Below are 16,646 nucleotides of genomic sequence, written 5' to 3'. Positions count from 1 at the left end.
GACCATTAAATCTTGAAAATAATATGAAAAATGGAGAATTTTTTTTTATCTTTTATCCAGAGGCATACAATAGTGCCAGATAATTCTGCCTCACCTAAAAAACTAAAACCAAAAAAGTTTCCAAAAATATAAATAAGATATCTCTAATAGGAAGCCCCTAAAGACTTAAATCTCTAAAAGATGCTTAATTAAAGAAGCTGAAACCTAAAACCAGAAAGGTGACACAACATTTGTCCTGACAGTGCACCAAAAAAAAAAAAAAAAAGCAATTAATTTGCATTTGTCCAACAGAGCAACAACCGAAAAAAAAAAAAAATCAAAATTTATAATTCAAAAAGTATTTAAAAAAAAAAAGAGTATCTGCCAAAATTTTCTTTCAGAAAATCGAGATTAAAAAATTCCAAGAGAAAGTCGTTTCCCAAAAGATATTATGCTCCTCTCCAGTCCCTCCCTCTCCCTTGTTTGAACTCTAATCACAGAGATTAAAGAGACGAACGGAGAGGGAGACGGCAAAAGAAAACATAGGACGGATACAGCGACGGTGATATAAAGCTCCCCCTTTTCCTCCCCCCAATTTTTTTCTCTCTCACTCTTGTTCGCCGTCGCTGTTCTCCTCTCTCTCTCGCTCGCTTGCGGTCATCACGTATCAGAGACAGGAAGAGGGAGAAACGACTTCCCCTTGAGATAGATCTGGGAATCATCCTCTCCAGCTAGGGTTTCATCACCGTAGCTCCGCCCCGCGACCGCTTCTCCACCTTCTACTCCGGCTGCGACGGTGGCGGAAGGAGAATGCAGGCAATGTGGTTCGGCTGGAAGGGGAATGGGGGCCTTCTTGATCTTCTCTGGTGATTCCGTGGCTGTCTCCTTGAGGCTCCCTCAGATTCAAGCGAAGGGAGGAGAGGATGCGCGTTCTTGTGATGATGATGCTTTTGCTCTTTCTGCTTCACTTGGGTTCTCCCGCTTTTGGTACTTTCTTGAAGCCTTTCGTTGATTCGTTTCTTGTTGCTTTGAGGGTTTGATTCGTGATGGGTTTTTCAAGCAATGTGCTAAAATCCTGTTTCTTGGGACTTCTGTGTGGACTCTAATGTGCTTCTTCTTGGTATCATCCACTGGAATTCTCTCTCCTGGTGATGCCTTTGTTTGATTTATTTTCGTTGCTGTAAAATTTCCATTCTTGACGAGTTGTTTGTGCAATATATTTAATTCTAATTATTCAAGCTTGTTTCCGTACTATTTTATGCGATATATATATATATATATATGAAACGAGGATTCTGGGGATTGCTAGCTGACTCTGTCCGAAAATGCGCGAATGGGACATATTAGGAGAGGAGGGTGCGTCTGTGAAAGGAGTTCTGTTTTCTGCAAAGAATAATTGGTTATCCGGAATATACCTTTATCCTGTGCTTATGGGCGAGGACTTGGTTTGGACTGTGCATTGATTGAATGATTGTCTCTTAAAAAGAGTTTGTTTTTGAAAAACAGTAGCTACTGATGGCTTTTTGGTGAATGTCTTTATTGTGTCGGGGGTGGAATTTTCCAGAAACTAATTTTTTTTCTTGAGAAGACTATAATGCTTTGAGAGATGGATCAATGAGCTATTGGATCAATTAAATACTTCTCGAGACAACAAAAATTCTGCTCTTCAGTGATGTGAAAATAATGATACGTTGGTTAAAGACCAGGTGGCTGATCAAGTCAAGTAATCAAAAGGACGATACATTTATACAAGTAATTGGTAGTTTTTTTAATAAAAATCAGCATTTCTGTGCCTCTGATTTTCTGCTTTGTTTACATTCACAATCTTCTCCAATAAACTTGCAAAAAATTTTGGCCACAAATTACTTTCGTATCTTGATTTCTCGATTGGCATCAAAATTAAAATGTGGATTATCACTTATAATCATGCTCTATTTCAAATGATACTCATTTGAGCATTCAGCTACTTCATTGTATAAGACATGGCAGCGCAAACACTACTGTCCAAGTGCTTAGACAAATCCTCTACCGCATCGTCCTAGAAGAGTGTGTGTTCTTTTGATTCACAAGAATTAAATTAGTTTAGAAACCATAAGCTTGTAACCATAACAACCAAGCCTTGGTCGGTTCTATGTATCTTCATTGGAGCATTTTCAGATGTTTGTCACAACTTCCATCCATGTTGCCTCAGGTCTTCTACCTCTTTTCTTACATCATCCTACAAAGACTAAGTTACCCCTCTTTATTAGTTTCCCTATATATCTTGGTCATACATTCCCATATCATCTTTAGTTCATTCTCCAGTATTTTAAATTCTTGATCTAAGCAACTTCTTTGGCTTCTCTATCATTTTCATCTTATGACATGTCTATCAAAATTTTCATCTCTATTGCATTTGATTTTTTTTTTTTAAATTGGATTCTCTTTGTTTCTTAACTTGCTGAGCTATACAACACTATGGGTCTTACTACTATTCTGTAAAATGTCCTTTTAGTTGCAACGATATGCATCAATAACATAGTGCCTGAGAAGCATTTTTCTAATTTATCTGGCAAGCTCTAGTTCTACTACATCAAGCTGAATCTATGTCTCCATTATTTTGCATAATATATCCTAGATAATTATGATCACAAACATCAAGCCTTATCCTAACTAATTGCAGATAATAGGTCCTAGATAATGAAACCAACCAATAGATTCTCATCTTTGGCTTTATTTCAACTAAAATTGCTTTTTATGAGCTCCTTTTCTTTTCTATTGCTTTTTTAAACTCTTATCCTTGAAAACTTTCTTCTATAAATCCAATTTAGCATTTAATCTTTTCATTTTTCATCAATAAATGTTGTATCACCTGCAAATAACATACACAATGGTACAATCTTCTCAATGCTGCCATTTAAACCATGTATAATTGACATGAAAATATATGAATGATATGATGATCTTTGATGGAAGCCCATTGTGACCAGAATACGACAGCTATGTTCATGCTTGTCATTGCTCTAGCATGCATGTCGGCAATAATTTCAATATATTGTTTATGCACACCTTTGTTTCTTAAGGCCCTTTCTTGATAAGAACTTGCATACATCATACAAATACTAGAATCCCAGGACATTTCAATCGCGTTATTCAGACGAAGGCAGACATCAACTACAATTCCCCTATTTCAGTACAATACTGCATTAAGGCATATAATACTCATCCACTGTGGCTGTGCAAGATGCTGACTTGACGTTCAGTGTATGTTGAAACTGGTTGAATAGATTGCTTAATAGGACCTGTGTAGGTAGGAATGAAGATCGTATTACCGTGCACTAAATATCTTCTGGTTTTATTAAATGTTCTTTCTTCACAGTTGTCAGCAATGATACTGCTCGGTTGTATTGCATCTTCAGACGTACATACACATATGCTTGCCATCATAATTCATGGTCAATTTCTAACTTTGTTAAGATACTGTTCAGGAACAAGAGCACCATCTCCAGCTTCAAATCCATCAAACCCACCTGAAATGTGGACCATAGCGCCCTCACCTTTGGGACCAACACATGCTCCATTCCCTCCAAAATATCATGGTAGTTGATGTATTAGTTACTGTAGAGCTTTTTTCCTTTCTTTCTTTCTTTTGTTCTTTTTGGGAACCTAATCAATTTTCCCCTTGCAGGCCCCATTGGCAGTCCACTTGTGTGGAAACATCACCGAAGTATACCTAATGTGGTTTCACCAAGCTCATTTGTGCCACCTCAAAGCCAAGGTTTGTAATTTTAAATTCATGTGTGTAATGTGAGATTCATAATGTACTTCATATACATTGTATAACTTGACAATTTATCAGATAAGTGGGAATGCTGCTGTAATTATATTCATGTTCATCAGTTTTTATTTGGTGTCTAATCTTAAACACTCCCGTTATTGTTCATTATTTTTTTGAATCTTCAGAATGTGATGGAATTTCCTGTTCTGAACCACTTACTTCCACACCAATTGGGTCCCCATGTGGTTGTGTATTTCCTATTCGAGTAGTCCTTGATCTAAGAATAGCTCCATATCTATTATTTACTCATATAGCAGAACTCGAAGTTGAGGTTGCAGCTGGCACATTTCTGAAACAAAGCCAGGTGAAAATCATGGCTGCCCTTGGTAGTAGCCAGGATCAGCAAAAAACCATAGTTACGATATATTTGGTGCCTCTTGGAGAGAATTTTGACCACATGACTGCTCTCTTAATTTATGAGAGGTTTTGGCAGAAGAAGGTGCCGATAAACATGTCCATTTTTGGCAATTATGAAGTGATTCAGGTTAATTATCCAGGTAATATCACATACCTCATTTCTTTCTGTCCACCACAGACCATATGCATCTGTTGTAATTCATGCATGCAAACACCATCGCAGGATTTCCCTCCTCTCCACCATCTGCGGTTGGTGGACCCACAGGGTCCAACATTGGAAGTCATCAATATCCTTTTACAGCAGATGTTCCCACCGGGAGGACACAAAAATTGAGTGCTGGAATCATTGCTGTGATTGTTGTTGCATCTGTAACAATTGTCCTGGGATGCTTTATGACAATTCTTTTTTACTGCAAAGTGATTGACCTCAGAAAACGAGCCCCTGCTGAGGGCCCTACAAATATCCTGTCGATCACTAAAAGATCTGGTAAGATAATTTTTAAGCTTACTTGACTTCCATTAACATATTGGTTGTTCTCACTGTTAAATAGCCTTGCTGCGTGAAAATACAATGCTACCACTGGATACCTTTTAAACAAGCTTGGAAGACATGCTTTTGTTATTATGACTAGGTTTGGTTTGGGGGGGGTGGGGGGGTGTGGGGCGGAGGCAGATTGCACTGTTACTTGAATATTATGTTAGCAAATTGGCATCACATCGACATCTGATATATGACTAGGATAGCACCTAGCCACCTACAACCTGAAAAATTTGCTAAGCTGGATCAAAATATGAAACAAGGTCAATTTTAGTTTTAAAACTACCACAAGTACTAGATGCATGTTTTCAAACCCATTTGTAAATGTATAGTCAGCAGTAACAAAAATCTTTCTATTTGCAGGGGAATTACAAGTAATTTCTTGATGGCTCAGGTCCATGAGTGATGCATGCGTGCATGGATAGAGGCTTAGATGGGCAAATATGACTGGGACCTGGGGTCTTGTTGGGATGTATGTGGGTTAGTTGCGCGCGCGCGCGCACACACACACACAAAAAAGCAATGTAGACAGTGATTTCCTTTTCTTTTCCTCCCTCCCTCCCTCCCTCTCTCTCTCTCTCTCTCTCTCTCTCTCTCTCTCATGAGGTGGAGGGAAGGAAGAAGTCAACATGTTTGACATCATCACCTAGCTTCGAAATGCAATTTTAGCCAATGCTCATTGTATTTCATCATAAATTGCACCCATGAGGACAGTAATCCATGTACATATGACAATGCACCTGCAGTCTATTTCTCTGAAATTTCCTATAACAGCTTGCTACCTCTAGGTGTTGACAGCTTATTCCAGTTATTATAGGAGCTTTATATCTAACTAGATAAATGAAATTGCCTTCTTCCATCTTTATGGTAAGCAGCTGTCAAGTTCTTGGAAATTCAAGTCTTTAAAGCCAGTCCTTTGATATGAGGTTTTTCTGCCATATAATTAAGTGGACTATCAAGTTTGGTTTCGGCAAAGAGTGCCCCCCCACCCCTAAGAGAAGAGAGAGAGAGAGAATAAATCCAGTTATTTAAATCAGTGTCCATATAGATTTCTGTTGATCTAGTTATGAGATCCAAGCCTAATCATTACAGGCAATCAAGTGCTTTTTGGAGATCAGATTTGTTCATGTACACAATTTGATATGTTCACAATTTTGCCAACTTGTGTAATCAGGGGCTGGTTTCCCGAAATAAATTGATGTGAACTCACAAAAGCAGAATTTCAAGGAAATTAATGCTGATACAAAATTTACAATGATAGGTTTCTGGTCTTCCTACTGGCCAATTGGACTAACACAATTTTGTTTTTTAATTGTTGCGGAATTACATCAGCCCCTAAATAAAAGTGCTCAGAGAATAAGGACCTGTAAGGCTGATCTCCATGCTGGAATTGTCTGCTTTAGTTCTCATTGCTTGTCTGAACCACAACATTTTTTTGTCCTGTACTTACATATGTTACAGCTTATATGTTTGATATTATTATGATAACCTTTTGGTGCATTGTATTTCTTTTATGATGCAGGTATCAAGTCCATGACATCAAACAGCTTGGCAGGTTCATCGTCAGTGTTATGTGTTTCCGCAAGGGCTACTTGCACACCATCGGTGAAGACATTTTCGCTAGTGGAACTTGAGAAGGCCACAGATGAGTTCAGCTCTAAGAGAATTCTGGGTGAAGGTGGGTTTGGACGTGTTTACCATGGGATCATGGAGGATGGAAGCGAGGTTGCCATTAAGTTCCTTACAAGGGAGGACAAAAATGGCAACTGTGAGTTCATTGCAGAAGTGGAGATGCTTAGCCGACTGCATCACCGTAATCTTGTCAAACTGATTGGTATATGCATTGAAGGGAACAAACGATGTCTGATTTATGAGCTTGTTCGCAATGGAAGTGTTGAGTCCCATCTGCATGGTACGTTTCTCAAAATGTTGCTTTTATTCCATAGTCATTGCATTTTCATACATCCCTCGGTTCTGAAAAAGGTTTCATTTTAGCAATATGAGTTTATTCTTGGTTTTTTGCGTCTCATTAGATCTTGAATTGGTTCCAACAAATGTCTCATGCTGGATCTTGTACGGTTCTCTGTTGAAAGAACTGTGGTAGCTATCATTGACATTTTTTATCGCATTTTTTTTTAATAAATTCAGCTACCTGATTTGTGTAATCTGTTGTTACTTGTGTAAATTCATATGACGCACTTGAGATATTCTTTATGGATGTTTGTTGATCATTGATCATGCTAATTGTATTGGAAACAAACTATTGACAAACCATTTTGTAATTCACAATTCTCACTAGTTGTCCGTTTATACAGAAAATTAAGGGATAATTGAAATTTTGTTTTTGCTGCTGATCTGACTGATGCCACCTTCCTTTCTTGTCAATCTTTTGCTTGTTTTTGTGTACATTATCAGATGCATATAACAAGTTTAACATTAAAAAAATTATTTTCTTGAAATTTTCATGATGTATCAGCAGATTTTCCATGCACCAACCAAATTATTCCCAAATAACAAGCCACTGATAGTGGGTGGGAACTGATGTTTCAGGTGCAGATAAGAAGAAAGGACCTTTAGACTGGGATGCTCGGATAAAAATTGCCCTTGGTGCAGCTAGAGGCCTGGCATACCTACATGAAGATTCTAACCCTTGTGTCATACATCGTGATTTTAAGGCCAGCAATATATTATTGGAGCAAGATTACACCCCTAAGGTCACAGATTTTGGGCTGGCAAGGGAAGCATCAGAAGGAGAGAATCATATCTCTACTCGAGTTGTGGGAACTTTTGGGTATGGATTACTTTTCACTTCTTCCATTGTGTGCCAAATAATTTGCTTATAAAGTAACATGAAATTGCCAAAGACCTGGGGCCATACATGCCTTGACTGCAGTTCTATCAATAGATTATGTGTTGGGCATTGATGTGCTGCATGCTGCACCTTGGTTCGATTTGTCTGTATGTGTTTGCGATGATTTTGGGTGAAAATCCTAGTCAACATGACAGTTACCACGATGTAGGCTTTTACATACTCATTTCTAAATTTAGGGATCTGTAATGACTAGTGAAGTGAATTTTTGTTATAATGCTAATTGGGTGCATGACATTGATATGGCTCAAGTTATGGTCAGTGACTTGTGATGAACTGCATATCTTAATAGACTTGTCAAATGAATTCAATGCATAATCATCATGTCTCTATCATTGTTTTTCCGGTCAACATCAAATGGATCTGACAGTGATCAAAGTGGACAGATTGATATTACTTGTTGCTTCTGGGGCATTAGTGAGATGCATGTTTTCTGTCACTGTGACCCACATGTTATGGCCATGCACAAGACACATCATGAAGGGTTATTAGACATGCATACACTACCAAATAACCCTTAAACATTTTTCACACTTTTCATCGTGGTGTTAATCTCGGTTAAAATATCAATTGGTATCGATGCTAGATGACTAGATATGGACCATATGCAACATTGGCTTTTTTCAAACGGACGTAACCTGATAATATCAGCCAATAAATTTTAATAAATAGGAAAAGATTAGAGCAATTTACACAAAATTGTCAAAGTCATCATGTTTTAAAAATGGCCGATTTTCATTATTCATTTTGTCTCCATACACGACAAAAAGCTTATTTTATTCTTTGATCTATCGTAAACTAAAAAGTGCCACTCACCCATATGACATTAATGATTATTGACAAAATTTACCCTTCTATTAGTACTGTTATTTGACTAAAGAGAGCCAGTGGAGTTGAGCAAGCTCTTCAGTGCCCACTTATCCATCAGTTGTATAATACAATTGGAGAGGCCATGTTAGAATGAAATAATAAAATGAATTTCAAATCAAAAGATCATATTCTAATAAATATTATTTTCTATTAAAATTAAATATAATAAAAATAACTTAGTTGTTTGTCCAAGCCATAGCTTACCAAATAAAATATTATTTTGAATAAGGGAAAATATTATCAATTCAAAATAAACCAATATAATTTTTACAACTCATTGGCTGGTAAATTTTACAGATATTAAGTTTGGATCTACTCCATGTTGTGACACCCCCTACTATACAACTTGAAAGCCTTTTGCTGCCCCTGCCATTGATGAGAAAGAGTTTTTACCATCGTTAGGGAGTTTTTGATGAGATGCGAGGTGTAGTTGAGCAAGCCCTTGATGGCCAATTGGGCATTGCTGCTATCAACATATGCAAAAGTTGTCAAGGCAGCAGTACTAGTTGGTGATGGTGGTGGAGAGCACTATCTAGATGTTGCTTATGTGTGTAGAGGCATTTTCCCCAATGAGGTTGACGGCAGTGATGCGAAGGTCATCAAGGGTCTGGGTGAGGAGCTTGAGGTAGTAGTTGAGGGAGGAGTGGTAAAAGTTTTACTGACCTTATTTGTAATCTATTTGTGCCAATGGTATGGGAGAAGTTGTACTTCTCATATGTTAATTGTTTGCAGGACCATCATATGGGAGCTTAATATTAACATTTGACATCAAATTGATAGGGAATTTAAAAAAATGAAAAAGGAACTAATGAAAAATGTTTGCTGAACAAGAATATTTTTATAGGTAGGTGTTAGACCTGAGTTTGATGGTGGGGCTAAGTTTGGGATATGCGAAAATCCAAAATTAGGCCACAATTCTCTAGCTTGAGCTCCTTAGCATGGCTTTCGGCCGAATTTTCACAATCCAAGCACAACTTGGAGGAGGAAAAGCTTAGTCCCAAGGTTGGCCTACCTAGTTTGATCCAAACTTTGGCTCCAAACCCTATTCTCAATTGTTGAAGAGATAGAGAGATTGATAATTTGGAGCAAGGTTTGCAATATCGATACCAGATCCTGTACCAATACCATTTGGTACAGTATCAGCATGCCTGGTATGGGTGTCAGTTTGATATATCGATGCTTAGTACACCCTTCATATTGAGTATTCTTTCAGTATTGATGCAGTATGGTATGCTCGGTGCAAGGCGATATGCATCAGTACTGCAAATCATGGTTTGGAGTGTTGATGTTGAAGGACACCCTTGCCTTCAGTGTTGGTGATCTTAATGAAAAGGCTACATCAGAGAGGGGATGGATGGTCCAAATTGACTTAATCTAGTGTAAACCTTATTCGAGAGAGATGGAGAGATAGGAAAATTAATGGCTTCGGAAGGTGCCAATCATGTAGGTGATAGTTATTTTTCACTTCTTTGATGCTAGCAATCTTAGCAAAATGATTGGATCTAGAAAGGGAAGGGACAGTCTATCCTAGGGGTGCAATCGAGCCATGTTGAGTAGCTGGAAGCTCGAGTTCGAGCTCGACTCGACTTAAAATGCTCGAGGTTGAAACTCGGTTCGAAATGGACTGAGCCTTAATATCTTAAGCTTGAGCTCGGCTCGATGAAAAATAGGCAAAACTCGAGATCGACTCGACTCGAAAATCAACCAGCCATACTCGAGCTCGAGTTTGAGCTCGAAATCTAGCTTTAGCCTACTAATAATATATATATTAATATATATTATAAATAAAAATAATATTATGAAATATATATATAAACTCGAGTAGGCTCACGAGCTTTCGAGCTAAGTATCCTGCTACTCGAGCTCGACTTAGCTACTTGAGCTCGACTCGAACTCGATAATAATCGAGTCGAGCTCGAGCAGCTCGACTCGTTTGCACCCCTAGTCTATCCCATGACTCCCATTGACATGGGCACTAAAATAAAATTTTGATGGAGGGAGGAGGTGAGGCTTTTCTCAAGTAGTGGGTCACTACAAGGACAAGTAAAAAGAGGTGGAAAAACTGTATGGGCTTCGAGGCTGTTGGCATACCATTCTAATTAGGTAGGAAAAGAAGGGGCCAAAATACCATATATATGTTGCATATAACTAATTGATTACTTATTCTTATTAGGTTGTGTTGGGCTAATGTATGGTTAAGCAATCCTGAGCCCAAGCTTTGATTGGGCTGGAAAATGAAAATCTGAGCCTAGCCTGACTCAACATGCCAAAAATTCCTACCTAAGCCCAATTAGAGTCAGATAGGGCATATCGGGCTTATTTTGCATAGGTTTAGTAGATGCCTCATGGTCTCATGAATAATGCATTTGTAAATTATGAAATGATTTAGGTATGTCTTATGTCTGGTATAGTTCATGGATAATTTCCAAGTTTGTAAAGGAACATAACAGGAAATCATGGTCAAAAAATATTGTAAAGCCTAGAACAACTTAGGCTATCACTCAATGCTGCATGTTTGAAACTAATGAATAGAAACGACATTTTTGAAAACTTTATGTGGCATCTTTCTCTAAGTTACATGGTATAACAGGAGTATGTATGTTAAAAAGGGACTGTAGTTAGTAGTTTTTTGAGGTGAAATGCACCATGATACCCTGTCTTGCCTCTTTCTTTTTAATATTTAGTTATCATGACTTATAATTTATGCACTTTATTTTCTATTATTTGTAACTTTATTTTTTATTTATATTTTACATTTTAAAATTTGCATCTTAGTTTTAATATTTTATTTTTGAAATTTAATTTTCTTTATTTATATTTTATTATACTTTTATTTCGAGTTATATTCATATTTTTATTAATGTAAATTATTATTATTTATTTTTAAAATTTTTACTTAATTTTGATATTCATGTAATATACTTTTTAATCTTTTTATTTAATACTATTTAATAGTTTATACTTATATTTTTAATTTTTCTATAACATGCGTTTGCACAATTCTCATTTGCTATTATGTGATATATAGTGAACCTCTACGTAATAGCAATGCCTACTACTTGCTATTTTAATTATTTTTAACAAAAGTAATATTTTAATTAAATATTTATTCTTATATCATCATCTTTGATAATTAACTAATAGGAAATATATTATTTGTTGCTATTTTATACCGTAAATATTGTCAATTAACTCATTGGCAAGAAATAATTATCCATTCTCATTTTCATATGAATGACCATTCCCTCCTGTGAAAGAGTGGAATTTCTATTCCTTCAAAGGACCGAATCATGATTGCAAAGGAAATGTAATTTTACCATTTATTTTCATTACCAAACATTGGAATGGGGCAACAGTTGGAACCCACATTCCATCCATTCCAATGAACCAAATGTACTGTAAGGGTTTTCTTGTTGCCTCCTTTTGGAACAACCAGCTAGTAAAAACCCAATGACCCTTCCCAAGGTCCATAAAGGGTACATGCAATCCTATATTTCTAGTAAGACCTTAGTCCCACCCATTTCAACCCATTATCCATTGGCATACCCAGGGAAAAAAAAAAAAAAAGATAAAACAAAACATAAAGAATATCCTATTGAGTATTGAGTGTGGGATGTTGTCACTCTGCATGTCATGGCTACTCCATTTCTATCTTCTCTAATCTATTAGCCAAAGTCACACAACAGCCCTCACACTTTGAGCATAGATTTGAAGCACCGATCGGCCTGTTTCTTTGAGGTTCTTGAAATAATAAAACTTGGTGGATGGATATCAAATTCAGTCTGCATCAGGGTGGAGGCAAGTTGGAGTAGCAAACAGTGGAATTGACTATAAGGTGGTGAAAGCTAACTCTTATTTTATAAGTCGAAAGCTGGAGAATCCAAAATCAGGCAAGGAAGGCTGGTGGCCAAGCAGTAACAGCCCTTTTCTGGAAGGCTCTCTAAAGCATGTTGAAGACCCACCATAAAAACCAATAACCTTCACTAGGGGTGGCATTACATGAATTTGTTAACCTAACCCAACCCAACCCAACCCAGAACTAACCCTTCTAACTTGTCCTATTGGGTCCATCGATTGGGTTCAGGTCAGTCATATAAGACCCAGTGGCAGGTGGGCTGGTTTTGGGTAGTGAATCTTAATGTATTAGGTCATCCTAATATAAACTCCTAATCCCATAAGAAAATTTTATTTTGGCTGAAGGACAAATAATAGATGTATACTAACTAAATTGAGGTGCATTTGTCATATGTTCTGGTATTAAAAACCTCTCAAATGCAATCATGATCATCAATCATAAATTTGTAGAGCAAAAACTCTTAACCAAATCATTGGCCCCTCCCCTTCCTTTGTTGTCTCCATTGCTTGCTCATGTCCCCTCTCCTGTTCCTTTTCCCTCTCTTCCTTTCCTTCTCCCTCCCCTTTCACATACCCTTTCCTCTCCACTCTCCTCCCTTCCTTCTCTCCCTCTCCTCACCATCTTGAAACATCAAATGATGATCGGTGGTATCACCCCGCCCTGTTTATGCCTATTGCTGCTAGATAGCTATCTTAATCCCCAACATCATCTAACCAATGTTATGGTGCCTCGCTGCCCTTTTATCACCATTGTTGAGCCTTTTTCCCACCATGGCATATTCTGCACTCTAGTACAGTCTAACCTTGCCATTGCACCACCACACCACTGGAAAACTGCTACAAAACCCTTTCCTCATTCCCCTCCTTCCATCTGCTCTCGGTTAGGTGGCTAAATGAGTTGGGTTCATCTTAGGTTTTGGATTTGTCTGAGGTTTGGGTCAAGTTCAGGGCAGCCATTGTTGTTCTGTTGGGAAAAAGTCGTGAGGTTTGGGTCAAGCTTTTGTTGACTTAAGGTAAGACATTGACTCAATGCACTGCCATCACCATCCTTCATGGCCTTGGAAGGAGTCTTGGTTATGTGTAGCAAGTGATATCTTGAACTCATACATGGTGGGTGAAATCATCCATCACTAGCATCACTTTTTGATCCTAAGATTGTTGGGCATGTTTGGGGCATGGTTTCATGTGCCAGCTATGCCAGTTGGTATGCACCAGTATGGCACTTGACATGGGTTGACTCAAAACCTATATGATTTTGTAAATTTTTTTATTAGAAAAGATTTTAAATCTTGTCTTGTTTTTAAATGGTGTGGCACGGTAAAACACAGCATCTACTGTGCTGACAGGTGATTGGCCCACTGGAACCAATATTAAACCCTTGGCCACATTCTGAGAAAATGTTAGCTGGACACTTCAAATGCTGATAATCGTTATGTATTGGGCCCTTATTACACTTGAGCAATCCACTATATTTCATGTTGCTCTTGCATTTTACTATTATCCTATTATGATTATCTTTTGTGTCATAAAAAGGTGCCAACGCTAACATCTGCATCAAATGAGCATCTTATTAATTATATTGAGCTGTTTGAGTAGTTGTTTCAATCCACTATACAAAACAAAGGCTTGCATATTGTGCAATGTACAGGTAAATTGCTGTATGAACTCATGCATAACATAGAGATATGTTACCTTGTTGGGTTCTCTAATATTTGTCTTATTATGTCTTAATTTGGATATTCTAAAAGTTGATGCTTATTTTGCATGTTTCCTAGCATTTCAGGGAGCTGCATTGCCTTGAAAGGATTAACAAGTTTGTGATATGATAATATGAAAGTTGGCCTGTTAAGAAGGCAGGCTTCCATCTTTGTTGTCTTGCAAGATTATGGGTATATGTCACTGCTCAGGAACCATGGTTATGGTTACAAGAAGCCTGTTATTGAGAATAGCTACTGTTACTTTGAACCATGCACCAGTTTTGTTCATTTAGTGCCTCCAATCCTCCATCTTCTCCTAATTCTTGATGGTTTCTGAACATTGGATGCTTTTTCTCTCCTGATATCATATGCCATGAAATAAGCTACAAGCCTATGCCATATACTGGAGGTTGACTTTATGGATCATCTTCCAGTGGTTGAATCTGTCTTATGCATGTTGATCTTCATGCAACTATTAATTATCATGGATGCTGATATATTCTAATATGTGAATCGCAGTTATGACCATTAATTATCATGGATGCTGATATATTCTAATCTGTAAATTGCAGTTATGTTGCTCCGGAATATGCAATGACAGGGCATCTGACCGTAAAGAGCGATGTCTATAGCTATGGCATTGTTTTATTGGAGCTTTTATCAGGTCGGGAGCCTGTATATGTTTATGAATCTCAGGAGCCAGTGAGCCTAGTGACATGGGCACGCCCTCTGCTGACCAGCAGGGAAGGTCTGGGACAATTAATAGATCCTTCCTTGCATGGAAACTCTAACTTCAGTGATGTGGCCAGAGTTGCTGCCATAGCTTCAAAGTGTATACGTGTAGAGCCATCTCAGAGGCCATTCATGGGAGAAGTTGTGCAGGCACTGAAACTAGCATACAAAGAAATAGATGAGATATGTGGAAATTCTCACAGTCAGAGAGGGTCATCCTCTTGTCCCGACCATGACCACACGGGAGATATTGGCCCTGAGTGCAGCTGGTGGAGAAATGGGTGCTCCCCGAACCTGGCTTATGGTTATGGGCATACCTCTCCTTTCATGACCATGGAGTATAGTTTGGATTCAATGGATGAAATGCAGAGGCCCCATTCTACATCTTCTTTGGCCGGAAGGGTGGAATACATGTCCGGCCACAATAGATCAGGTCCTCTAAGAACCAAGAGGAAGAGGACTGCATTATACAGATTGAGAGGGAGCATGAGCGAACTTGGGCATCTTTCATGGCATCTTGGTATTGACGGGCACTATGTTTCTAGCTTGTGAAAGGAGATTCTATTTATCTAATTCATTTTTTTTTACCTTAAAATGTACAGTCTTATTGTTCTTGTGGCTGATGATGTGCTTCATCTTTATAGTTTGTTTTTCTATGGGCCACCCCTGTGTTAGTGAAGGGGTTAACCTATGGCTTCTTATTTCGGAACCATGATTCATTTCTCGAGCATTTGATGTGTAATCTGGAGTGTGTTACAGTTGCCATCACAATTTCTTGCAGTGCCATGCTCATACAATGATCATTCCTGTTTTAATTACTTTGTTCTTTGAACTGCCAAACCAGAATATGGCAGGTGGAAGTCTCGGTGGACACGTGCAATATGGTTCTCAGATACACGTTGCAAAACTTGAACCTCGGGCCTCCATGAAGGTGGAACCGAAATACTGGGCTTACATTAATTTTTTGTCAATTTGGGCTATGATTGTGGTTACATTAAGAAGAATTCATGGTCATGGTCCGGTTGCATGATATTTGTAAGGAAACTTAGTTTATCACGCCGCATGACCGTCCATCAGACTTGGAACTTTTGTAATGAAACTATAACTAAAAGAAAAGAACGTGGTGATGAAAGAATCGTTTTCCAAAAGGAGATAATATCCATTATCTGGCCTTTCTGTGGGCTAAGATTTAGACATTTGCTGTGATGATATTTCTCGGCGGTTGTTTACCCCTTGGCGGCAAGGCAATTAGAAGTTGCATAAATGACTTTCGTATGGATCCATATAATTTTATTTAACATAGAGAGTGAAAGGACCAGGTGAACAATCTATTGATAAAATTGTGATCTTTATTGATAGTCGTGAAATAGAATATGAATCATTGTCATCTGCCCTCAGGGCAACCCATAGCTAACCCGGTCAAGGAGAATGTAGTGGTCCGCTAGATACGGAGATGGACAAGGCCTATCCTCCAATGACGAAGAAAACAAAACCATTCGGGAAATTTGGAAAAATTTTTCATTATCATCACGAAAAGTCGTAACTTTCCCATTATCATAAAGCAAAATCACCAAGTTGAGTAGAAATCTAAAGGATCCATCGAATCATCTGTGAATACTCAACTAGATGTAGATGGGAATACTATGTGCAACCGTGTGGACCAGCCTTGGTGTTTGGAAAGTGACATCTGGGGTTTTCCAAAATAATCTGGAATTCTAATGGAAGTTCTCCTTCATCTCGGATCAAGTAAATGCTCCCAAGTACACGCGACGTACAATAGTGCCGAAAAAAGTACACATGACGTGGAAAAGAGAAGTGTAGGGAAAGGAAAGAAGGGAAACTCAAGGAATAGGTGCCCATTTTTGATGGACTCCCAGAAGAATTTATTCGGTGCGTTCCTTAGCTGTTGGAACCAGATGGTATTATGTAAAC

At 38.1% G+C, this 16,646-nt stretch overlaps 1 protein-coding gene across 2 annotated transcripts; it reads left to right on the top strand.

The window, feature by feature from the left end:
• Positions 1–476: 476 nt before the first annotated feature.
• Positions 477–15,480, top strand: LOC105055778 (receptor-like serine/threonine-protein kinase ALE2). 2 transcript variants are annotated; one of them, XM_073247100.1, is made up of 8 exons: positions 477–966; positions 3,447–3,557; positions 3,647–3,736; positions 4,054–4,293; positions 4,377–4,640; positions 6,214–6,603; positions 7,242–7,482; positions 14,555–15,480. In XM_073247100.1, the coding sequence occupies exons 1-8, from the start codon at positions 903–905 to the stop codon at positions 15,264–15,266; spliced, it is 2,112 nt and encodes a 703-aa protein (XP_073103201.1). In that variant the 5' UTR covers positions 477–902; the 3' UTR covers positions 15,267–15,480. The 2 variants fall into 2 exon arrangements, with proteins under 2 accessions (XP_073103201.1, XP_010936067.1); XM_010937765.3 differs by having other exon boundaries at positions 3,922–4,293.
• The last annotated feature ends 1,166 nt before the right edge of the window (positions 15,481–16,646 follow it).

Source organism: Elaeis guineensis, chromosome 12 (assembly GCF_000442705.2).
Source record: "Elaeis guineensis isolate ETL-2024a chromosome 12, EG11, whole genome shotgun sequence".
Classification (NCBI taxonomy): Eukaryota; Viridiplantae; Streptophyta; class Magnoliopsida; order Arecales; family Arecaceae; genus Elaeis; species Elaeis guineensis.
The sequence above is the reverse complement of the archived record's forward strand: the minus strand, read 5'-3'. Positions and strand labels throughout refer to the sequence as shown.

Bases quoted from the DNA above. Each gene is read 5' to 3' on its own strand.
- LOC105055778 (XM_010937765.3), top strand. From the start codon at position 903: ATGCGCGTTCTTGTGATGATGATGCTTTTGCTCTTTCTGCTTCACTTG. The intron at 3,558-3,646 runs GTAGTTGATGTA...TTCCCCTTGCAG, and splicing joins ATTCCCTCCAAAATATCATG to GCCCCATTGGCAGTCCACTT. The intron at 7,483-14,554 runs GTATGGATTACT...TGTAAATTGCAG, and splicing joins CGAGTTGTGGGAACTTTTGG to TTATGTTGCTCCGGAATATG.